At 54.5% G+C, this 25544-nt stretch overlaps 1 protein-coding gene across 1 annotated transcript; it reads left to right on the forward strand.

The window, feature by feature from the left end:
* Positions 1-16: 16 nt before the first annotated feature.
* Positions 17-23775, forward strand: LOC145340721 (uncharacterized). The gene is made up of 10 exons (XM_080185183.1): positions 17-154; positions 4550-4633; positions 8326-8404; positions 11318-11388; positions 13238-13438; positions 19408-19495; positions 20754-20896; positions 21311-21523; positions 22315-22393; positions 23657-23775. The coding sequence occupies exons 1-10, from the start codon at positions 128-130 to the stop codon at positions 23773-23775; spliced, it is 1104 nt and encodes a 367-aa protein (XP_080041309.1). The 5' UTR covers positions 17-127.
* Positions 23776-25544: the final 1769 nt, after the last annotated feature.

Below are 25544 nucleotides of genomic sequence, written 5' to 3' on the forward strand. Positions count from 1 at the left end.
CTGCTCCTCCCCGGGATTGGGAGCCGCGCTCTGAGGCGGGCTCTGGCTGCTGCTGGGGGCCCTCAGTGATGAACCAGGGAGTCGGCCGGCCGGCAGTGTCGCACCTCCAGCACACGGCGAGCGGGACATGGGGGTCCTCAGCCTCAGTGAGCAGGTGAGAGCGGGCTCCAGGCCTGGGCCTGGCGCTGGCAGGAGGCCTGGGGCTGGGCGAGAGGTCGGGGATGTGAGGCCTAGTGGGTGTGGGAGCAGCCTGGGGACTGAGGATGCACTGAGTGAGGGTGTAGGGTCTGAGGGTGCAGGGTCTGAGGGACAGAGGGTGCAGGGTCTGAGGGGCTGAGGGTGCAGGGTCTGAGGGACAGAGGGTGCAGGGTCTGAGGGACAGAGGGTGCAGGGTCTGAGGGGCTGAGGGTGCAGGGTCTGAGGGACAGAGGGTGCAGGGTCTGAGGGACAGAGGGTGCAGGGTCTGAGGGACAGAGGGTGCAGGGTCTGAGGGACAGAGGGTGCAGGGTCTGAGGGACAGAGGGTGCGGTGTCTGAGGGACAGAGGGTGCAGGGTCTGAGGGACAGAGGGTGCAGGGTCTGAGGGACAGAGGGTGCAGGGTCTGAGGGACAGAGGGTGCAGGGTCTGAGGGGCAGAGGGTGCAGGGGTCTGAGGGGCAGAGGGTGCGGTGTCTGAGGGGCAGAGGGTGCGGTGTCTGAGGGGCAGAGGGTGCGGTGTCTGAGGGGCAGAGGGTGCGGTGTCTGAGGGGCAGAGGGTGCGGTGTCTGAGGGGCAGAGGGTGCGGTGTCTGAGGGTGCGGTGTCTGAGGGACAGAGGGTGCGGTGTCTGAGGGACAGAGGGTGCGGTGTCTGAGGGACAGAGGGTGCGGTGTCTGAGGGACAGAGGGTGCGGTGTCTGAGGGACAGAGGGTGCAGGGTCTGAGGGACAGAGGGTGCAAGGTCTGAGGGACAGAGGGTGCGGTGTCTGAGGGGCAGAGGGTGCGGTGTCTGAGGGACAGAGGGTGCAAGGTCTGAGGGACAGAGGGTGCAGGGTCTGAGGGACAGAGGGTGCGGTGTCTGAGGGACAGAGGGTGCGGTGTCTGAGGGACAGAGGGTGCGGTGTCTGAGGGGCAGAGGGTGCAGGGTCTGAGGGGCAGAGGGTGCAGGGTCTGAGGGGCAGAGGGTGCAAGGTCTGAGGGACAGAGGGTGCAGGGTCTGAGGGACAGAGGGTGCGGTGTCTGAGGGACAGAGGGTGCGGTGTCTGAGGGACAGAGGGTGCGGTGTCTGAGGGACAGAGGGTGCGGTGTCTGAGGGACAGAGGGTGCGGTGTCTGAGGGGGCAGAGGGTGCGGTGTCTGAGGGGGCAGAGGGGTGCGGTGTCTGAGGGGGCAGAGGGTGCGGTGTCTGAGGGGGCAGAGGGTGCGGTGTCTGAGGGGGCAGAGGGTGCGGTGTCTGAGGGGGCAGAGGGTGCGGGGTCTGAGGGGGCAGAGGGTGCGGTGTCTGAGGGGCAGAGGGTGCAGGGTCTGAGGGACAGAGGGTGCGGTGTCTGAGGGGCAGAGGGTGCGGTGTCTGAGGGGCAGAGGGTGCGGTGTCTGAGGGGCAGAGGGTGCGGGGTCTGAGGGGCAGAGGGTGCGGGGTCTGAGGGGCAGAGGGTGCGGGGTCTGAGGGGCAGAGGGTGGGGTGTCTGAGGGGCAGAGGGTGGGGTGTCTGAGGGGCAGAGGGTGGGGTGTCTGAGGGGCAGAGGGTGGGGTGTCTGAGGGGCAGAGGGTGGGGTGTCTGAGGGCAGAGGGTGGGGTGTCTGAGGGGCAGAGGGTGGGGTGTCTGAGGGGCAGAGGGTGGGGTGTCTGAGGGGCAGAGGGTGCGGGGGCAGAGGGTGCGGCGTCTGAGGGTGCGGGGTCTGAGGGGGCAGAGGGTGCGGGGTCTGAGGGGGCAGAGGGGGCGGGGTCTGAGGGGGCAGAGGGTGCGGGGTCTGAGGGGGCAGAGGTGGGGTGTCTGAGGGGGCAGAGGGTGGGGTGTCTGAGGGGGCAGAGGGTGGGGTGTCTGAGGGGGCAGAGGGTGGGGTGTCTGAGGGGGCAGAGGGTGGGGTGTCTGAGGGGGCAGAGGGTGGGGTGTCTGAGGGGGCAGAGGGTGGGGTGTCTGAGGGGGCAGAGGGTGGGGTGTCTGAGGGGGCAGAGGGGTGCGGCGCCCTGGGTGTGTGGGGGGGGGGGGTGCAGAGGGTGTGGCGTCTGAGGGGCAGAGGGTGTGGCGTCTGAGGTTCGGGGAGGGGCACTCAGGATGGGGGTGCGCGGTGTCTGAGGGATGGGGAGGAGCACTCACTGAGGGACGGGGGGTTGTGGTGTCTGAGGGACGGGGAGGGACGCTCAGAGGATGGGGGGGTGCGGTGTCTGAGGGACAGGGAGGCACACTCGCTGAGGGACAGGGAGGGGCACTCAGAGGATGGGGGGAGTGCGGTGTCTGAGGGGACGGGGAGGGGCACTCGCTGAGGGACGGGGGGGCGGTATCTGAGGGACGGGGAGGGGCACTCGCTGAGGGACGGGGGGGCGGTATCTGAGGGACGGGGAGGGGCACTCGCTGAGGGACGGGGGGGCGGTATCTGAGGGACGGGGAGGGGCACTCGCTGAGGGACGGGGGGGCGGTATCTGAGGGACGGGGAGGGGCACTCGCTGAGGGACGGGGGGGGTGGTATCTGAGGGACGGGGGTGATATCTGAGGGACGGGGAGGGGCACTCGCTGAGGGACGGGGGGGCGGTGGTCTGAGGGACGGGGAGGGGCACTCGCTGAGGGACGGGGGGCGGTGTCTGAGGGACGGGGAGGGGCACTCGCTGAGGGATGTGGAGTAAGTGCTTTACTATTGAGATGTTCAGGGATTACCTGGTTAGTCAGTGATATAACTCACTAACTAACCCTGGATGCATTGACCTGGATTTACCATTCAGTTCAACAGTATGGGGGAGGTGGGGCTGAATGGCCTCCTGTTCCTGTCTAACAGACTGCAGGGGAGGGAGAGAGGCCTCTGGTCCCCCACCCCCACCTCTCTCGCCCTCCCTCCCGACCGCTCCGTCTCTCCCCCCCCCACCCCCCCCACTCCCGTCTCTATCTCTCATCTGTCCCCCCCCCCCCCCCACCCCCCCACCCCCCCACCCCGCTGTGAGATGTGTTTTGGTGTTAGCTGGCAGTGCCAGGCAGTAATGTGTTGGTAAACAGGCACTCTCTGGTCCCAGCTGGCAAAACACCGTCTTGATTTGCTGACAGACGGCGATAGGATAACAAGCAGCGTGATGAGTTGGAAGGAGCAGGCCAGGGACAGCAGCTGTGTAGCAGTGAAAGGTGCCTGTGTGTGCTACCCCTCGGGAAGCAGACCTGTCACTGACACTCACTGGATTCACAGCCGAACCACTTCACCCTGTCTGCTTTCCCTCCAAGAGTCTCGAACCTCTTCACAGCAATGTGCACTTATCCAGGGCAGTGAAGACTCTGTCCTGAGGTGGGGTTGGGTGGTGGGGTGCGCAAGATCCCAAACAGCAACCTGCTTTGTGGTCTGTTGTACCAGGGTCAGTGCTGAGGGGGCGCCGCACTGTGGGAGGGTCGGTGCTGAGGGAGCGCCGCACTGTGGGAGGGTCGGTGCTGAGGGAGCGCCGCACTGTGGGAGGGTCGGTGCTGAGGGAGTGCCGCACTGTGGGAGGGTCGGTGCTGAGGGAGCGCCGCACTGTGGGAGGGTCGGTGCTGAGGGAGCGCCGCGCTGAGGGAGCGCCGCACTGTGGGAGGGTCGGTGCTGAGGGGAGCGCCGCACTGTGGGAGGGTCGGTGCTGAGGGAGCGCCGCACTGTGGGAGGGTCGGTGCTGAGGGAGTGCCGCACTGTGGGAGGGTCAGTGCTGAGGGAGCGCCGCACTGTGGAGGGTCAGTTCTGTGGGAGGGTCGCGCTGAGGGAGCGCCGCACTGTGGGAGGGCCGGTGCTGAGGGAGCGCCGCACTGTGGAGGGCCGGTGCTGAGGGAGCACCGCACTGCGGGAGGGTCGGTGCTGAGGGAGCGCCGCACTACGGGGAGAGTCGGTGCTGAGGGAGCGCCGCACTGTGGGAGGGTCAGTTCTGTGGGAGTGTCGGTGCTGAGGGAGCGCCGCAGTGTGGGAGGGTCGGTGCTGAGGGAGCGCCGCAGTGTGGGAGGGTCGGTGCTGAGGGAGCGCCACACTGTGGGAAAGGTGTAGGAGGCTGGGGGAGGTTACAGAGATAGGGAGGGGGTGTGAGGGGCTGGAGGAGGTTACAGAGATAGGGAGGGGGTGTGAGGGGCTGGAGGAGGTTACAGAGATAGGGAGGGGGGTGTTGGGGGGGTGGCTGGAGGAGATTACAGAGATAGGGAGGGGGGTGTGAGGGCTGGAGGAGGTTACAGAGATAGGGAGGGGGGTGTTGGGAGGGGCTGGAGGAGGTTACAGAGATAGGGAGGGGGGTGTTGGGGGGGGAGCTGGAGGAGGTTACAGAGATAGGGAGGGGCTGGGGAATCTGTCTGTGACAGTGTGGGATTGATAGAGGAGACACGGTGAGGTTTGGGGTTAATGGTGTTGTATCTCCTTCTGTTGCAGACACCGTTGGTCCAAGCCATCTTTAACCGGAACCGGGAAGAGGTCCGCTCACTGATAAACGAGAATGAAGATATTAATGTATTGGTATGTGGGGACCTGGACACATATCGACCGTTCCTCCTGTACGGCTGGGGTTAAAATCCTGGAACTCCCTCCCTAAGAGCGCTGCGGGTGTACCTACACCACAACACGGAGAGTCTCTCTCTCCCCTGTCCCCCGTCTGCCTCCCCTGTTCCCCCCCCACCCCCTCTGCCTCCCCTGTTTCCCCCCCCACCCCGTCTGCCTCCCCTGTTCCCCCCACCCCATCTGCCTCCCCTGTTCCTCCCACCCCGTCTCCCTCCCTCGTTCCCCCCCCCACCCCGTCTCCCTCCCTCGTTTCCCCCCCCACCCCGTCTCCCTCCCTCGTTTTCCCCCCCAACCCCGTCTCAAAGAACAAAGAACAAAGAACAAAGAACAACCCAGCACGGGAAACAGGCCCTTCGGCCCAACGAGCCCGCGCCGCCGCATCGCCCTACACCTATTCTACCCTGCATGTCTACGAATGGGACCCTACTCAGTCAGATTCAGGGAAGAAATAGTGTCAATTTGGTGGAAACCAATTAGCCTAAGAGCACATCTTTGGGGTGTGGGAGGAAACCGGAGCGCCCGGAGGAAACCACGCAACCACAGGGAGAATGCGCAAACTCCCACAGACACAGGCCCAAATCCATGTATCTGCACAGCTAGCAGTGCTAGTCACTGAGCTGTTGCGGTGCCCGTCTATCGGTCCAGGATCAAGCACACACACCGACATGAAGTACTAGGCCACTCCTGGACTTCCAAGAGCAGCCCACGCACAACCTGTCGTGTGCATGCCCCTCGCTTGACACGAGGTGGACCTCCACCTGTGGAATAAAGACAAAACATATTAGTTATACAGCCTGCCCTTCCGGTATCTCCCGAGGTTTACCCTATTTAATAGCCCCTACCATATCCCTCCATTCCCGTTTCACTCATATGCCTATCTAACTGCATCTTAAACGAGTCCAACGTGCCTGCCTCCACCACCCTACTCGGTAGCGCATTCCAGACCCCCACAACTCTCTGTGTAAAGAACCTTCCTCTTACCTCCAAATTATACCTCCCCCCCCCTCACCCTTAATTGATGACCTCTTGTGTTCGTACCCAGTCTAGGGAGCAGTCTCTCACTATTAACTCTATCTATTCCCTTCAGTATCTTATATACCTCTATCATGTCCCCTCTCAATCTCCTTCTTTCCAAGGAGAATAGCCCCAGTCTCTTCAGTCTCTCCTCGTAACCCAGTCCCCCCATGCCAGGCAACATCCTGGTAAACCTCCTCTGCACCCTTTCCAGAGACTCCACGTCCTTCCGGTAATAAGGTGACCAGAACTGGACGCAGTACTCCAAATGCGGTCTAACCAACGTTCTGTATAACTGAAGCATTAGACGGCAGCTTTTATACTCTAAGCCCCTTCCTATAAAGGCTAACATCCCATAAGCCTTCCTAACAACGTTCTCCACTTGTGACACAACCTTCATGGATTTGTGGACCTGCACTCCCAGGTCTCTCTGTACATCTATACTCCTAATCGGCCTACCTTTTATCACATAACTCCTCTCTGCATTATTCCTTCCAAAATGCATCACCTCGCATTTGTCAGGATTAAATGCCATCTGCCACCTATCTGCCCACTGCACCAATCCTATCTATATCCTGTTGTATCACCTGACAATCCCAGCTCTGTACCCGCCAACCCTGCCATCTTGGTGTCATCAGCAACTTGCTGATCACACCACCTACTCCCTCTTCTAAGTCATTTATGTAGACTACAAAGAGGAGAGGTCCCAGTACCGAGCCCTGCGGCACACCACTGGTCACTGGCCTCCAGCCCGACAAGGTACCCTCCACAACTACCCTCTGTCTCCTATTTCCCAACCAGTTCTCAATCCACCTAACTACCTGGCCTCGTATCCCATGCGCCCTTAACCTTTTCTACCAGCCTACCGTGAGGGACTTTGTCAAACGCCTTACTGAAATCCATGTAGATGACATCAACGGCTCTCCCATCGTCAACCGTTTTTGTCACCTCCTCAAAGAATTCCACCAGATTCGTAAGGCAAGACCTCCCTCTAACAAAGCCATGTTGCGTATCCCTAATCAGATCGCAACGCTCCAAATGCTCATACATCCTACCCCTAAGTATTTTTTCCATTAACTTCCCTACCACCGACGTCAACTCACTGGCCTATAATTCCCAGGGTTATCCCTACTACCTTTTTGAACAACGGGACCACATTTGCTACCCTCCAGTCTTCTGGGACCTCACCTGTCTCCCTCCCTCGTTCCCCCCCACCCCGTCTCCCTCCCTCGTTTCCCCCCCCCACCCCGTCCCCTCCCTCGTTTCCCCCCCACCCCGTCTCCCTCCCTCGTTTCCCCCCCCACCCCGTCTCCCTCCCTCGTTTCCCCCCCCACCCCGTCCTCCCTCCCTCGTTTCCCCCCCCACCCCGTCTCCCTCCCGCGTTCCCCCCCCACCCCCCGTCTCCCTCCCTCGTTTCCCCCCCCACCCCGTCTCCCTCCCTCGTTTCCCCCCACCCCGTCTCCCTCCCTCGTTTCCCCCCCCACCCCGTCTCCCTCCCCCGTTTCCCCCACCCCTCCCGCCTCCCCCTTGCTCTGCCTTTCTCGCATTGACGCACTCTCTTTCCTTACAGTGTCCCCTGATGTGAGCTCAAAATTGTTATTCCAGCCTCCAGTCTTGTTTTTCTCGGGTTTTTTTTGCATGTTCTCAGTTATTTCTATCCTGTGTTGGGGCCCAACACCCATTGATATCCCAAGCTGCTGTACCTGTTGTTTCCATGTTGGCCATGCTAAATTGCCCGTTCGTGTCCAAAGATGTGTAGGTTAGGGTGGATTGGCCATGCTAAATTGTCCCTTAGTGTCCAAAGATGTGTAGGTTAGGGTGGATTGGCCATGCTAAATTGTCCCCTTAGTGTCCAAAGATGTGTAGGTTAGGGTGGATTGGCCATGCTAAATTGTCCCTTAGTGTCCAAAGATGTGCGGGTTAGGGTGGATTGGCCGTGCTAAATTGACCCTTAGTGTCCCAAAGATGTGTAGGTTAGGGTGGATTGGCCATGCTAAATTGTCCCATAGTGTCTAAAGATGTGTAGGTTAGGGTGGATTGGCCATGCTAAATTGCCCCATAGTGTCTAAAGATGTGTAGGTTAGGGTGGATTGGCCGTGCTAAATTGTCCCTTAGTGTCCCAAAGATGTGTAGGTTAGGGTGGAATGCCCTGCCTGCTGCAGTTGTAAATGCGCCTAGTTTGGGGGCGTTTAAGAGATTGGTGGATAGGTTTATGGACGAAAAGGGATTGGTTTAGATTAGTGGGTCAATGTTTTTTTTTAAAAATAAGACTGGTCGGCGCAACATTGTGGGCTGAAGGGCCTGTTCCGCGCTGTAATGTTCTATGTTCTATGCTAAATTGTCCCATAGTGTCTAAAGATGTGTAGGTTAGGGTGGATTGGCCATGCTAAATTGTCCCATAGTGTCTAAAGATGTGTAGGTTAGGGTGGATTGGCCATGCTAAATTGTCCCATAGTGTCAGGGAGGTTAATGGGGGAAATACATGGGGTTAGAGGGATGCGGCCTGGGAGGGTGATTGTGGTTGGTGCAGACTCGATAGACTGAATGGCCTCCTTCTGCACCGGAGGGATTCTATGATTCTAGATTCATGATTCTATGATTCTATGGTGTAAATTTCTCCCTCTTTCTGTTGACAGGATCAGGAGAAGCGGACCCCACTCCACGCAGCTGCTTACCTGGGTGATGTACAGATCATAGATGTACTCATTCAGTCTGGTAAGGCACTGGTTCTGCGCGACCGTGCGTGTGGCTTTCCTACCGTGTGTGTCACCCTGCCTCAAGTTCCCCTGCTACTCTGCTCCCCTCGGACTCTCCGCCCTGTTTACATTCCCCTCGCGACTGGGGTCCAAGCGGTGGGGGGGGTGTTGCCAGAGTGGCCATCGCAGCGGGTGGAGAGGTGGACAACAGTAACATTGATCTGATTTATTATTGTCGCCTGTATTGGGAACCAGGGGAAAGCATTGTTTCTTGTGCTCTAAACAGATAAAGCATACCGTTCATAGAGAAGGAAAGGAGAGAGGCTGCAGAATGTAGTGTTACAGTCGCAGCTAGGGTGTAGAGAAAGATCACCTTGATGCGAGGTAGGTCCATTCAAAAGTCTGACAGCAGCAGGGAAGAAGCTGTTCTTGAGTCGGTCGGTACAGGACCTCGGACTTTTGTATCTTTTTCCGATGGAAGAGAGAATGTCCGGGATACGTGGGGTCCTTGATTATGCTGCCTGCTTTTCCCAAGGCAGTGGGAAATGTAGACAGAGTCAGTGGATGGGAGGCGTGATGGACTGGACTAGACTATATTCACGACCCTTTGTAGTTCCTTGCGGTCTTGGTCAGAACAGGAGCCCAGACCAAGCTGTGATACACCCGGAAAGGATGCTTTCTATGGGGCATCTGTAAAAGTTGGTGAGAGTCCGTAGCAGACATGCTAAATTTCCTTGGTCTTCTGAGAAAGTAGAGGCGTCGGTGGGGCTTTCTTAACTATAGTGTCGGTGTCGGGGGGGGGGCACCAGGACAGGTTGTTGGTGAACTTGAAGCTCTCGATCCTTTCTGCATCATCCCCGTTGATGAAGACGGGCTTGTTCTCCTTTACGCTTCCTGAAGCCGATGACAATCTCCTTCGTTTTGTTGACATTGAGGGAGAGATTATTGTTACTGCACATGTAGGGTGTTGCATAAGGTTAAATCTCACAGGATCCAGAGTGAGGTAGCTAAATGGATACAAAATTGGCTCCTTGACAGAATAAACACAGTAAAAAGAAGCCAGAGGGTGATTGTAGAGAGTTGTTTTTCAAACTGGAGACCTGTGACCAGCGGTGTGCCTCAGGGATCAGTGCTGGGCTCACTTATTTATCATTTATATGAATGATTTGGATGTGAATATAGGGGGCATGGTTAGTAAGGTCACAGATGACACCAAGATTGGTGGCATAGTGGACAGTGAAGAAAGTTATCTCCAATTGCAGTGGGATCTTGATCAATTGGGTCAGTGGTCTGACAAATGGCAGATGGAGTTTAATTTAGACAAATGCGAGGTGATGCATTTTGATAGATTGAATCAGGGCAGGACTTACTCAGTTAATGGTAGGGTGTTGGGGAGAGTTACAGAGATCTTGGGGTACAGGTTCATAGCTCCTTGAAAGTGGAGTCGCAGGTGGACAAAGCGGTGAAGAAGGCTTCGTTTGGTTTCATCAGTCAGAACATTGAATACAGGAGTTGGGGACGTCTTGTTGAAGTTTTACCAGGCATTGGTAAGGCCACACTTGGAATACTGTGTACAGTTCTGGTCACCCTATTATAGAAAGGATATTATTAAACGAGAATGAGTTAGAAAAGATTTACTAGGATGCTACCGGGACTTGATGGATTGAGTTATAAGGAGAGGCTGGGTAGACTGGGACTTTTTTCTCTGGAGCGTAGGAGGCTGAGGGGTGATCTTATAGAGGTCTATAAAATAATGAGGGGCACAGATCAGCTAGATAGTCAATATCTTTTCCAAAAGGTAGGGGAGTCTAAAACTAGAGGGCACAGGTTTAAGGTGAGAGGGGAGAGATACAAAAGGGTCCAGAGGGGACAATTTTTTCACCCAGAGGGTGGTGAGTGTCTGGAATGAGCTGCCAGAGGCAGTAGTAGGGGCGGGTACAATTTTGTCTTTTAAAAAGCATTTAGACAGTTACATGGGTACGATGGGTATAGAGGGATATGGGGGCAAATGTGGGCAATTGGGATTAGCTTAGGGGTAAAACAAAAAAAGGTGGCATGGACAAGTTGGGCCGAAGGGCCTGTTTCCATGCTGTAAACCTTGATGTTCCAGTTCACCAGATTCACTACTCGCCTTCATCAAACGAGATATAGATTACAAAAGCAGAGAGTTGGAGTTGTATAGAACTTTGGTGAGGCCACAGCTGGATTACTATGTGCAGTTCTGGTTGTCACATTATTAGGAAGGATTTGAACACACTGGAGGGGGTGCAGAGGAGATTCACTAGCATGCTGCCTGAGATAGAACAGTTCAGGAACGAAGAGAGGGTTGGGTAAGGCTTGGGTTGTTTTCATTGGAGCAGAGAAGACTGAGGGGGCCACCTGATCGAGGGGTACGAGATTATGAGGGACACGGACAGAGTGGATAGGGGAGCAACTGTTCCCCCGCGTTGAAGGGTCAGTTACAAGGGGACACAGGCTCAAGGTGTGGGGGGTGGGAGGTTTAGGGGGGGGGAATGTGAGGAAAAACCTTTTTTACCCAGAGGGTGGTGAGGGTCTGGAATGCGCTGCCTGGGAGGGTGGTGGAGTTGGGATGCCTCACATCCTGCAAAAAGTACCTGGGTGAGTACTTGGCACATCAGAACATTCAGGGATATGGACCAAAGGGATTGGGTGGGCAGGTCAGGTGTTTCTCATGTGTCAGTGCAGACTTGATGGGCCGAATGGCCTCTTCTGCGCTGTAGGATTCTATGAACTTGTCACAGGAGGTATGATGCTGGGATCCTGCACACAAACCAGTCAGAGAGCGATTTCTCCCCTGCCTCCCCACCCCCCCCCGGTTGTTTGGCTCTCCCGGACACTGCTCTGCTCAGTGGAAGTCTTCACCTGTTGGATCTCCTAGCCCTGCCCAATAATCTGCCTCTTCTCCTCCCAGGTGCGAATGTGAACGCAAAGGACAATACCTGGTTGACACCTCTGCACCGAGCTGCAGCTTCTCGGAACGAGGTAAGGTGTCGCTGGACTGGGATAAACTCCAGTGAACACAGGCCCGACCGACCCAATCTCCCCCCCCGTATGACAATCCCCCCATCCCGGGGATAAACTCCAGTGAATACCGGCCCGACCGACCCAATCTCTCCCCATACGACAGTCCCCCATCCCAGGAATCGGTGCACTCCCTGTGTGGCAAGTGCACCCTTTCTTCGATAAGGAGACCGGAACTACACAATACGTTCTAGATGTTGTCCCACTGAGGCACTGTATAGCTGCAGTAAGGCATCCTTGTCCCCGTACTCACTTCCTCTTGCAGTGAAGGCCAACATACCATTCACCTTCCTAATTGCTTACTGTACCAGTCTCTCCACTTCCATTGATTGGTGTCCAAGGACATCCAGATCCCCCTCTGCTTGCTGAATTCCAAATATATTTCAAAATTTAAATAACACTAAGAATCCCAGCAGTGCAAAGGGAGGCTATTTGGCCCATTGAGTCTATACCGACTCGCTGAAAGAACATCTTTACCCAGGACCTACCCCCTTAACCCTGCTCATTTACCATGGCCAATCCCCCTATCCTACACATCTTTGGACACTAAGGGGACAATTTAGCATGGCCAATCCCCCCTATCCTACACATCTTTGGACACATAAGAACATAAGAAATAGGAGCAGGAGTAGGCCATCTAGCCCTTCGAGCCTGCCCCGCCATTCAATAAGATCATGGCTGATCTGTCGTGGCTCAATTCCACATTCCCGCCCTCTCCCCATAACCCTTAATCCCCTCGCTTATCAAAAACCCATCAACCCACGTCTTAAATATATTTAGCGAGGCAGCCTCCACCACCTCAACGGGCAGAGAATTCCAGAGATTCACCACCCTTTGAGTGAAGAAGTTCCTCCTCAACTCCGTTCTAAACCGCCCCCCCCCCTTTATCTTGAGGCTGTGCCCCCTAGTCCTACTGTCCTTTCTGAGCGGGAAGAGTCTCTCCACCTCTATCCTATCCATCCCATTCATCATCTTATATGTCTCAATGAGATCTCCCCGCATTCTTCTAAACTCTAACGAGTATAAGCCTAGTTTATTCAGCCTCTCCTCATAGCTCAACCCTCTCAACTCCGGCATCAGCCTAGTAAACCTCCTCTGCACTCCCTCCAAGGCCAAAATATCCTTGCGTAAGTGCGGCGACCAAAACTGCACACAGTACTCCAGCTGTGGCCTCACCAGTGCCCTATACAGCCACAGCAAGACCTCCCTACTTTTATATTCAATCCCGCTCGCTATGAAGGCCAGCATCCCATTCGCCTTCCTGACCACCTGCTGCACCTGCAAACTGGGCTTTTGCGACTCATGCACAAGGACCCCCAGGTCCCTCTGCACTGTTGCCTGCTGCAGTTTTTCTCCACGTAAGTAATAATCCTTCCTACCATTATTCCTACCAAAGTGGACCACCTCGCACTTGCCAACATTAAATTCCATTTGCCAGCTCCTGGCCCATTCGCCCAGCCTATCTAGATCCTTCTGCAGACTCTCCACACCCTCCGCGCAATTTGCCGTTCCACCAATCTTGGCGTCATCAGCAAATTTCGACACCCTGCACTCGGTTCCCTCCTCCAGATCATCTATATAAATGGTAAATTTAGCATGGCCAATCCACCTAACCTGCACATCTCTGGACACTAAGGGACAATTTAGCACGGCCAATCCACCCTAACCTACACATCTTTGGCCGCTAAGGGACAATTTAACCTGGCCAATCCACTGAATCTACACATCTTTGGCCACCCTCCTCCCTGCCTGTCACGCCCCAGTATATGAGGAGCGATGGTGAATGATTGTCAGTGTTTGTGTTTAACAGAGAGCTGTTAACACGCTGCTGAAACATTCGGCTGATGTGAACGCCCGGGACAAGTACTGGCAGACCCCGCTGCACGTGGCAGCTGCAAACAAGGCCACCAAATGCACTGAGCTCCTGATCCCACTGCTGAGCAGTGTGAATGTGTCGGACCGCACGGGGAGAACGGCACTCCACCATGCAGCGTACAGCAGCCACGTGGAGGTAAGTGAACAAGCTGGCGCGTCGGAACTGTGCGTGGGTGGTGCACGGAGATGGGCCCGTGGGGGTGGGCAGCGCGCGCAGGAACGGGTGGGGCGAGGGCAGGCAGTGTGTGCGTGCCTCTGTCGATGCCAGGGTTTGATAGCTGTTCTTGGGTACTCCTTGGGAAGAAGATAGAGGCCACGTTTGACTCTTGCTCCCTCCACCAGATGTTTAGATGGGAACTGTTCTGTTAGAGCAGTGATTGAGGGAGATGTTTAGATGGGAACTGTTCTGTTACTGCAGTGACTGAGGGAGATGTTTAGATGGGAACTGTTCTGTTAGAGCAGTGACTGAGGGAGATGTTTAGATGGGAACTGTTCTGTTAGAGCAGTGACTGAGGGAGATGTTTAGATGGGATCTGTTCTGTTACACACAGCAGTGACTGAGGGAGATGTTTAGATGGGAACTGTTCTGTTACTGCAGTGACTGAGGGAGATGTTTAGATGGGAACTGTTCTGTTACAGCAGTGACTGAGGGAGATGTTTAGATGTGAACTGTTCTGTTACTGCAGTGACTGAGGGAGATGTTTAGATGGGAACTGTTCTGTTACACACAGCAGTGACTGAGGGAGATGTTTAGATGGGAACTGTTCTGTTACTGCAGTGACTGAGGGAGATGTTTAGATGGGAACTGTTCTGTTACACACAGCAGTGACTGAGGGAGATGTTTAGATGGGAACTGTTCTGTTAGAGCAGTGATTGAGGGAGATGTTTAGATGGGATCTGTTCTGTTACACACTGCAGTGACTGAGGGAGATGTTTAGATGGGAACTGTTCTGTTACACACAGCAGTGACTGAGGGAGATGTTTAGATGGGAACTGTTCTGTTAGAGCAGTGATTGAGGGAGATGTTTAGATGGGATCTGTTCTGTTACACACTGCAGTGATTGAGGGAGATGTTTAGATGGGAACTGTTCTGTTATACACTGCAGTGACTGAGGGAGATGTTTAGATGGGAACTGTTCTGATACTGCAGTGACTGAGGGAGATGTTTAGATGGGAACTGTTCTGCTACACACAGCAGTGACTGAGGGAGATGTTTAGATGGGAACTGTTCTGTTACACACTGCAGTGATTGAGGGAGATGTTTAGATGGGAACTGTTCTGTTACACACAGCAGTGACTGAGGGAGATGTTTAGATGGGAACTGTTCTGTTACACACAGCAGTGACTGAGGGAGATGTTTAGATGGGAACTGTTCTGTTACACACAGCAGTGACTGAGGGAGATGTTTAGATGGGAACTGTTCTGTTATACACTGCAGTGACTGGGGGAGATGTTTAGATGGGAACTGTTCTGTTACTGCAGTGACTGAGGGAGATGTTTAGATGGGAACTGTTCTGTTACTGCAGTGACTGGGGGAGATGTTCAGATGTGAACTGTTCTGTTACTGCAGTGACTGGGGGAGATGTTTAGATGGGAACTGTTCTGTTAGAGCAGTGATTGAGGGAGATGTTTAGATGGGATCTGTTCTGTTACACACTGCAGTGATTGAGGGAGATGTTTAGATGGGAACTGTTCTGTTACACACAGCAGTGACTGAGGAAGATGTTTAGATGTGAACTGTTCTGTTACTGCAGTGACTGAGGGAGATGTTTAGATGGGAACTGTTCTGTTACACACAGCAGTGACTGAGGGAGATGTTTAGATGTGAACTGTTCTGTTACACACTGCAGTGATTGAGGGAGATGTTTAGATGGGAACTGTTCTGTTACACACAGCAGTGACTGAGGGAGATGTTTAGATGGGAACTGTTCTGTTACAGCAGTGACTGAGGGAGATGTTTAGATGGGAACTGTTCTGTTACTGCAGTGACTGAGGGAGATGTTTAGATGGGAACTGTTCTGTTAGAGCAGTGACTGAGGGAGATGTTTAGATGTGAACTGTTCTGTTACACACAGCAGTGACTGAGGGAGATGTTTAGATGGGAACTGTTCTGTTACTGCAGTGACTGAGGGAGATGTTTAGATGGGAACTGTTCTGTTAGAGCAGTGACTGAGGGAGATGTTTAGATGGGAACTGTTCTGTTACACACAGCAGTGACTGAGGGAGATGTTTAGATGGGAAATGTTCTGTTACTGCAGTGACTGAGGGAGATGTTTAGATGGGAACTGTTCTGTTACTGCAGTGACTGAGGGAGATGTTTAGATGGGATCTGTTCTATTACACACAACAGTGACTGAGGGAGATGTTTAGATGGGAACTGTTCTGTTACTGCAGTGACTGGGGGAGATGTTCAGATGTGAACTGTTCTGTTACACACTGCAGTGACTGGGGGAGATGTTTAGATGGGAACTGTTCTGTTACTGCAGTGACTGAGGGAGATGTTTAGATGGGATCTGTTCTATTACACACTGCAGTGATTGAGGGAGATGTTTAGATGGGATCTGTTCTGTTACTGCAGTGACTGAGGGAGATGTTTAGATGGGAACTGTTCTGTTACAACAGTGACTGAGGGAGATGTTCTGTTACTGCAGTGACTGAGGGAGATGTTTAGATGGGAACTGTTCTGTTACACACAGCAGTGACTGAGGGAGATGTTTAGATGGGAACTGTTCTGTTACACACAGCAGTGACTGAGGGAGATGTTTAGATGGGAACTGTTCTGTTACCCACAGCAGTGACTGAGGGAGATGTTTAGATGGGAACTGTTCTGTTACTGCAGTGACTGAGGGAGATGTTTAGATGGGAACTGTTCTGTTACACACAGCAGTGACTGAGGGAGATGTTTAGATGGGAACTGTTCTGTTACAGCAGTGACTGAGGGAGATGTTTAGATGGGAACTGTTCTGTTACTGCAGTGACTGAGGGAGATGTTTAGATGGGAACTGTTCTGTTACAACAGTGACTGAGGGAGATGTTCTGTTACTGCAGTGACTGAGGGAGATGTTTAGATGGGAACTGTTCTGTTACACACAGCAGTGACTGAGGGAGATGTTTAGATGGGAACTGTTCTGTTACACACAGCAGTGACTGAGGGAGATGTTTAGATGGGAACTGTTCTGTTACCCACAGCAGTGACTGAGGGAGATGTTTAGATGGGAACTGTTCTGTTACTGCAGTGACTGAGGGAGATGTTTAGATGGGAACTGTTCTGTTACACACAGCAGTGACTGAGGGAGATGTTTAGATGGGAACTGTTCTGTTACAGCAGTGACTGAGGGAGATGTTTAGATGGGAACTGTTCTGTTACTGCAGTGACTGAGGGAGATGTTTAGATGGGAACTGTTCTGTTACAACAGTGACTGAGGGAGATGTTCTGTTACTGCAGTGACTGAGGGAGATGTTTAGATGGGAACTGTTCTGTTACACACAGCGGTGACTGAGGGAGATGTTTAGATGGGAAGTGTTCTGTTACACACAGCAGTGACTGAGGGAGATGTTTAGATGGGAACTGTTCTGTTACAGCAGTGATTGAGGGAGATGTTTAGATGGGAACTGTTCTGTTACACACAGCAGTGACTGAGGGAGATGTTTAGATGGGAACTGTTCTGTTACTGCAGTTACTGAGGGAGATGTTTAGATGTGAACTGTTCTGTTACTGCCGTGACTGAGGGAGATGTTTAGATGGGAACTGTTCTGTTACTGCAGTGACTGAGGGAGATGTTTAGATGGGAACTGTTCTGTTACACACAGCAGTGACTGAGGGTGATGTTTAGATGTGAACTGTTCTGTTACTGCAGTGACTGAGGGAGATGTTTAGATGGGAACTGTTCTGTTACTGCAGTGACTGAGGGAGATGTTTAGATGGGAACTGTTCTGTTACACACAGCAGTGACTGAGGGATGTTTAGATGGGAACTGTTCTGTTACACACAGCAGTGACTGAGGGAGATGTTTAGATGTGAACTGTTCTGTTACTGCATTGACTGAGGGAGATGTTTAGATGGGAACTGTTCTGTTACACACAGCAGTGACTGAGGGAGATGTTTAGATGGGAACTGTTCTGTTAGAGCAGTGACTGAGGGAGATGTTTAGATGGGATCTGTTCTGTTAGAGCAGTGATTGAGGGAGATGTTTAGATGGGATCTGTTCTGTTACACACTGCAGTGATTGAGGGAGATGTTTAGATGGGATCTGTTCTGTTATACACTGCAGTGACTGGGGGAGATGTTTAGATGGGAACTGTTCTGTTACACACAGCAGTGACTGAGGGAGATGTTTAGATGGGAACTGTTCTGTTACTGCATTGACTGAGGGAGATGTTTAGATGGGAACTGTTCTGTTACACACAGCAGTGACTGAGGGAGATGTTTAAATGGGAACTGTTCTGTTACAGCAGTGACTGAGGGAGATGTTTAGATGGGAACTGTTCTGTTACACACAGCAGTGACTGAGGGAGATGTTTAGATGGGAACTGTTCTGTTACAGCAGTGACTGAGGGAGATGTTTAGATGGGAACTGTTCTGTTACTGCAGTGACTGAGGGAGATGTTTAGATGTGAACTGTTATGTTACTGCAGTGACTGAGGGAGATGTTTAGATGGGAACTGTTCTGTTAGAGCAGTGACTGAGGGAGATGTTTAGATGGGAACTGTTCTGTTACACACAGCAGTGACTGAGGGAGATGTTTAGATGGGAACTGTTCTGTGACTGCAGTGACTGAGGGAGATGTTTAGATGGGAACTGTTCTGTTGCACACAGCAGTGACTGAGGGAGATGTTTAGATGGGAACTGTTCTGTTACAGCAGTGACTGAGGGAGATGTTTAGATGGGAACTGTTCTGTTACTGCAGTGACTGAGGGAGATGTTTAGATGGGAACTGTTCTGTTACTGCATTGACTGAGGGAGATGTTTAGATGGGAACTGTTCTGTTGCACACAGCAGTGACTGAGGGAGATGTTTAGATGGGAACTGTTCTGTTACTGCAGTGACTGAGGGAGATGTTTAGATGGGAACTGTTCTGTTACACACAGCAGTGACTGAGGGAGATGTTTAGATGGGAACTGTTCTGTTACACACAGCAGTGACTGAGGGAGATGTTTAGATGGGAACTGTTCTGTTACTGCATTGACTGAGGGAGATGTTTAGATGGGAACTGTTCTGTTACTGCATTGACTGAGGGAGATGTTTAGATGGGAACTGTTCTGTTACACACAGCAGTGACTGAGGGAGATGTTTAGATGTGAACTGTTCTGTTACTGCGTTGACTGAGGGAGATGTTTAGATGGGAACTGTTCTGTTACTGCATTGACTGAGGGAGATGTTTAGATGGGAACTGTTCTGTTACACACAGCAGTGACTGAGGGAGATGTTTAGATGGGAACTGTTCTGTTACTGCATTGACTGAGGGAGATGTTTAGATGGGAACTGTTCTGTTACCCACAGCAGTGACTGAGGGAGATGTTTAGATGGGAACTGTTCTGTTACCCACAGCAGTGACTGAGGGAGATGTTTAGATGGGAACTGTTCTGTTACCCACAGCAGTGACTGAGGGAGATGTTTAAATGGGAACTGTTCTGTTACACACAGCAGTGACTGAGGGAGATGTTTAGATGGGAACTGTTCTGTTACCCACAGCAGTGACTGAGGGAGATGTTTAGATGGGAACTGTTCTGTTACTGCAGTGACTGAGGGAGATGTTTAGATGGGAACTGTTCTGATACTGCAGTGACTGAGGGAGATGTTTAGATGGGAACTGTTCTGATACTGCAGTGACTGAGGGAGATGTTTAGATGGGAACTGTTCTGTTACTGCATTGACTGAGGGAGATGTTTAGATGGGAACTGTTCTGTTACACACAGCAGTGACTGAGGGAGATGTTTAGATGTGAACTGTTCTGTTACACACAGCAGTGACTGAGGGAGATGTTTAGATGGGAACTGTTCTGTTACACACAGCAGTGACTGAGGGAGATGTTTAGATGTGAACTGTTCTGTTACCCACAGCAGTGACTGACTGAGGTGTCCTCATTCTCTGCCATTTATACTCAGATGGTCCATTTGCTGTTGAATAAAGGCGCCAGCGTGGGAGCCTGTGACAAGAAGGAGCGGCAGCCCATTCACTGGGCCGCGTACACAGGTGAGTCATGTACACCGGGCCGCATGCACGGCTGAGTCGTGTAGACCGGGCCACGTACACAAGTGAGTTGTGTGCACCTGGCCGTGTACAGAGCTGAGACGTAAACGCTGGGTTGCGTACTCGTTGAGTCGTGTATGCTTAGCCGTGTCTGCTGGCCCATGTACGCGGGAGTCGTGTACACCGTGCCGTGTATAGAGGGCAGTCATGTAAAGCTGTCCATGTACGCAGGTGAGCCGCGCACATAGGCTGTGTCTGCAGGTGAGTCATGTGCGCTGGGCTACGTACATTGGTGAGCAGTGTGCACAGGTGAATTGTGTACACCGGGCCGCGTACACAGGTGAATCGTGTACACCGGGCGCATACACAGGTGAGTCATGTGCACCGGGCCATGGACACAGGTGAGTCATGTACTATGAGCTGTGTATACATGTTACTGGCAGCATTGACATTGCCGGTGGGATAAGGGAAGAACGTTAAGGCCAGTCTTCAGTGAAATAGCCTCCCTGGGAGGGAGCCCCTGCCCCTCCTGTGACCTGTGCCGTTGTATGGACACCAGACTCTGTGCCTTCCTGCTATCAGAGACTGGATCTTGGGGTCAGTGGGCGACTGGGAGGGAGACAGTTGGTTACCGGTGAACGTTGACAGAATGTAATGAGCTACCTTAACGGAGCTGGGCGGGTGGTGGGGGGTGGGGGGGTGGTGGGGCGGTGGTCGACAGTTTGTGTGAGTGAGTGTGCCAGCCCGGAGAGGGAGAGCGAGAGGTCTGGGGACATGTAGGGGTGGCACGGTGGGTTAGCACTGCTGCCTCACAGCGCCAGGGACCCGGGTTCAATTCCTGGCTTGGGTCACTGTCTGTGTGGAGTCTGCACATTCTCCCTGTGTCTGTATGGGTTTCCTCCGGGTGCTCTGGTTTCCTCCCACACTCTGAAAGACGTGCTGGTTTAGGGGTGGATTGGGGCCGTGCTAAATTCTCCCTCAGCGTAACCCCGAACAGGAGTGTGGGCGACTCGAGGGATTGTCACAGTAACTTCATTGCAGTGTTAATGTAAACCTACTTGTGACAACGATAAATAAACTTTAACATGTGTTGATAGAGGCGGTGTGTGTTTGGGGGCTGTATATTTACTCGGTTTGAACAGGGTTGGGGAGGGAGGGCTGCGTCCTTTGAGTTTGGGGTTGCCCCTGTGCTCTTGGCTGCGCCTCTCAGCCCCCTCCCCATTACTGACACCCCCCTCCCCCCATTACTTTACACCTGCAGGACACCTGGATGTTGTGAAGCTGCTGACAGCGCGAGGGGCTGATGTAACCTGCAAGGATAAGAAAGGTTACACACCACTGCATACGGCGGCCTCCAATGGACAGATCGATGTGGTGAAATACCTTCTGAAGCTCGGGGTGGAGGTTTGTATCTAGAGCTGACCCTCCCCACACAGTGCGGCGCTCCCTCGGCGCCGACCCTCCCCACACAGTGCGGCGCTCCCTCGGCGCCGACCCTCCCCACACAGTGCGGCGCTCCCTCGGCGCCGACCCTCCCCACACAGTGCGGCGCTCCCTCGGCGCCGACCCTCCCCACACAGTGCGGCGCTCCCTCGGCGCCGACCCTCCCCACACAGTGCGGCGCTCCCTCTGCGCAGCGCCGACCCTCCCCACACAGTGCGGCGCTCCCTCTGCGCAGCGCCGACCCTCCCCACACAGTGCGGCGCTCCCTCGGCGCCGGCCCTCCCCACACAGTGCGGCGCTCCCCCGGCGCGGCGCCGACCCTCCGGGAGGAGGGAGAATGGGTCGGAGCACTGAGTGCCTGGGTTTTCTCTGCAGATTGATGAGCCGAATGCCTATGGAAACACTGCCCTGCACATTTCCTGTTACACTGGACAAGACGCAGTGGCCAATGAGCTGGTGAATTACGGGGCGAATGTGAACCAGCCCAATGAGAAAGGGTTCACACCGCTTCACTTCGCGGCTGTCTCCACCAATGGTGCGTTATGTCTGGAGCTCCTGGTTAATAACGGGGCGGACGTTAACATTCAGGTGAGTCTGGGGTCCGCTGCCCCCCTCCCAGAGTCACTCTCCAATCCAATCGGGGACGGAGGGGAGGGGGGGGGGGGGTGGAGAAATCTTCTTCACCCAGAGCTGGGGGAGTGTGTGGGACTGTCTCCCACGGGGAGGGGGGGAGAGTGTGGGACTGTCTCCCACGGGGAGGGGGGGAGAGTGTGGGACTGTCTCCCACGGGGAGGGGGGGAGAGTGTGGGACTGTCTCCCACGGAGAGGGGGGGAGTGTGGGACTGTCTCCCACGGGGAGGGGGGAGAGTGTGGGACTGTCTCCCACGGGGAGGGGGGGAGAGTGTGGGACTGTCTCCCACGGGGAGGGGGGGAGAGTGTGGGACTGTCTCCCACGGAGAGGGGGGAGAGTGTGGGACTGTCTCCCACGGAGAGGGGGGAGAGTGTGGGACTGTCTCCCACGGAGAGAGGGGGGAGAGTGTGGGACTGTCTCCCACGGGGAGGGGGGGAGTGTGTGGGACTGTCTCCCATGGAGAGGGGGGGGAGTGTGGGACTGTCTCCCACGGGGAGGGGGGGAGTGTGTGGGACTGTCTCCCACGGAGAGGGGGGAGAATGTGGGACTCGCTCCCACGGGGAGAGGGGGGAAGAATTCCTCCCTTTGCCCCGTGTGGCACTGCCTGACCCTGACCCCCCCCCTCGCCCCGTGTGGCACTGCCTGACCTGCCCGCCCCCCTCGCCCCCTGTGGCACTGCCTGACCTGCCCGCCCCCCCTCGCCCCGTGTGGCACTGCCTGACCTGTATTCCTCCTTTGTATCTGGCAGAGCAAGGATGGGAAGAGTCCGCTCCATATGGCTGCCATCCACGGCCGCTTTACCCGATCTCAGATCCTCATCCAGAACGGTAAGTGCCATCTCCTTCTGGCTGGAGGGAAGGCAGAATGGGAGGAGGGGGGGGGGGGGGGTGGGGGTTGAGGGGTGGGACGTTATGGTCCTTGAGTGTCAATGTTGTGTCCTCCCTGAGGTGACGTTAATAATCTCCCTGCCCTTTGCCTTGCCGCCTCTTTCCCCCTCCGAGAGCGAGGGGATGCTTGTCTGATGGAGGGCCCAGCTATCCCTCCGCGTTGGCCTCCGTCCAGATGCATGCGGTGTGCGCGCTCAGCCGTCTGTGGGCCCGGTGGTTCCTGAAGGGTCAAGCCTGCCTGGGAGGGTTTGCTGGGTTGTCAGGGTCGATCGTGAGTCGGGGGGCTCCCGTGAGTTGACGTTTCCACAACAGAGGATTCCACCCAGGCCTTATTCCCGTAACCCCATATATTAACCCCACAATCCACCTAACCTACACATCTTTGGACACTAAGGGACAATTTAGCATGGCCAATCCACCCTAACCTACACATCTTTGGACACTAAGGGACAATTTAGCACGGCCAATCCACCCTAACCTACACATCTTTGGGACACTAAGGGGACAATTTAGCATGGCCAATCCACCCAAACCTACACATCTTTGGACACTAAGGGGACAATTTAGCATGGCCAATCCACCCAAACCTACACATCTTTGGACACTAAGGGGACAATTTAGCATGGCCAATCCACCCAAACCTACACATCTTTGGACACTAAGGGACAATTTAGCACGGCCAATCCACCTAACCTACACATCTTTGGGACACTAAGGAGCAATTTAGCATGGCCAATCCACCCTAACTTGCACATCTTTGGATTGTGGGAGGAAACTGGGGCACCCAGAGGAAACCCAAGGAGACACGGGGAGAATGTGCAGACTCCGCACAGTGACCCAAGCCGGGAATTGAACCCAGGTTTCTGGAGCTGTGAGGCAGCAGTGCTGACCCGCTGCCATCTGTCCTCCCCAGAGATCTGTGCCGGGACTCTGAGTCGGGCAGTCAGTTTGGGAACCCAGGATCACAGCTGGGATATCCCGCCTGTCCTAGCTGTGGGTCTGAGTGTTTTGGCACCTGCGCTCTAGGGCCCTGCTTTGGGATTGGCTGGGGAAGAGGCCCCTGCTTTTAGATTGGCCAGGGAGGGAAGGGGACTGTCTGGGGACTGGGCCCGGGCGGGAAGGGCCCCCGTCTGGGGACTGGGCCCCCATTTTGGGGACTGGGCCCTGTTGCTTGACGCTGAGGTGTGTTGTCTTGTCTTTCAGGTGGGGAGATAGATTGTGCGGATAAATATGGCAATACTCCTCTACATGTGGCTGCTAGATATGGTCATGAGTTACTCATCAGTACCTTAATGACAAATGGTGCTGATACTGCTCGGTAAGTCACAGAGACGCTACCCGCTACCCACTACCCACCACCCCACACACACACCTCCCCTACCCCTCTCACACACCCCCACTGTCCATCAATCATTTAACGTGTAGGTTCAGTCAGCAGTTAGGAAGGCAAATGCAACGTTAGCATTCATGTGGAGAGGGCTAGAATACAAGAGCAGGGATGGACTTCTGAGGCTGTATGAGGCTCTGGTCAGACCCCATTTGGAGTATTGTGAGCAGTTTTGGGGTCCCCCGTATCTCAGGAAGGATGTGCTGGGCCCTTGGAAAGGGTCCAGAGGAGGTTCACAAGAATGATCCCTGGAATGAAGAGCTTGTCGTGTGAGGAAGGGGTTGAGGACTCTGGGTCTGTACTCGATGGGAGTTTAGAAGGATGAAGGGGATCTTATTGAAACTTACAGGAGGCCCTGGATAGAGTGAACGTGGAGAGGATGTTTCCACTAGTAGGGAAAACTAGAACCAGAGAGGGCACAACCTCAGGGTAAAGGGACGCTCCTTTAAAACAGAGATGAGGAAGGATTTCTTCACCCAGAGAGTGGGGAATGTGGGGAACTCTTTGCCGCAGAGGAGGCCGGGGTCACTGAGTGTCTTTAAGACAGAGATGGATCGGTTCCTGATTAATGAGGGGATCAGGGGTTATTGGGAAAAGGCAGGAGAATGGGGGATGAGAAAAATATCAGCCATGATTGAATGGGGGAGCAGACTCGATGGGCCGAGTGGCCTCGTTCTGCTCCTACGTCTTTTGGTTTTATTGTCTTAATCCATTTCTGTTATTGACACAGTGTCGCCCTGTGGCTCCACCCCCCCCCACCCCCCGAGGGGGCGGTGCAGGGTGAGTTTCGGTGTAAATGGCGATGTTTGTTTTCTCTGTTCACAGACGTGGAATCTACGGGATGTTTCCTCTGCACCTGGCTGTGCTTTACGGGTTTTCAGATTGCTGCCGCAAGTTACTCTCATCAGGTAAGTCCCTCCCTCGATATCCTCCTCTTCCCCTTTCTCCAACTCTGCCTCGCTCCAACATTCCTTCCTGTCCAAGGGTCGGTGCTGAGGGAGCGCCGCACTGTGTGTGGGGAGGGTCGGTGCTGAGGGAGTGCCGCACTGTGTGGGGAGGGTCGGTGCTGAGGGAGCGCCGCACTGTGTGGGGAGGGTCAGTGCTGAGGGAGTGCCGCACTGTGGGAGGGTCGGTGCTGAGGGAGCGCCGCACTGTGGGAGGGTCGGCGCTGAGGGAGCGCCGCACTGTGTGGGGAGGGTCGGTGCTGAGGGAGCGCCGGCGCTGAGGGAGCGCCGCACTGTGGGAGGGTCGGTGCTCAGGGAGCTCTGCACTGTGGGAGGGTCGGTGTTGAGGGAGCGCCGCAATGTGGGAGGGTTGGTGCTGAGCGAGAGCCGCACTGTGGGAGGGTCAGTGCTGAGGGAGTCCCGCACTGTGGGAGGGTTGGTGCTGAGCGAGATGTGTGTTGTTTTGAACCTTGTGTCTAATCCCGCCCCGGGTCCTGTGACACTTTCCAGGTCAAATGTACAGCATCGTATCGTCGTTCAGTAATGTCCACGTGCTGTCTGCAGGCTTCGACATCAACACCCCAGATCACCTCGGAAGGACTGTCCTTCATGCTGCTGCTTCAGGAGGGTCAGTGACGCACCCCTTCCCACCCTCCTTCGCCCCCTCTCGCACTCTCACCCTCCTCCCCACCTTCCCCTTCTCTCTCTCACCCCCTCTCGCGTGCTCGCTCTCTCTGTCTCTCGGCCCCCCTCGCTCCCC

Source organism: Carcharhinus amblyrhynchos, unplaced genomic scaffold, assembly GCF_965287045.1.
Source record: "Carcharhinus amblyrhynchos unplaced genomic scaffold, sCarAmb.v2.hapA chromosome_1332, whole genome shotgun sequence".
Lineage (NCBI taxonomy): Eukaryota > Metazoa > Chordata > Chondrichthyes > Carcharhiniformes > Carcharhinidae > Carcharhinus > Carcharhinus amblyrhynchos.

Bases quoted from the DNA above. Each gene is read 5' to 3' on its own strand.
- LOC145340721 (XM_080185183.1), top strand. From the start codon at position 128: ATGGGGGTCCTCAGCCTCAGTGAGCAG. The intron at 8,405-11,317 runs GTAAGGCACTGG...TTCTCCTCCCAG, and splicing joins AGATGTACTCATTCAGTCTG to GTGCGAATGTGAACGCAAAG. The intron at 21,524-22,314 runs GTGAGTCTGGGG...TGTATCTGGCAG, and splicing joins GGGCGGACGTTAACATTCAG to AGCAAGGATGGGAAGAGTCC.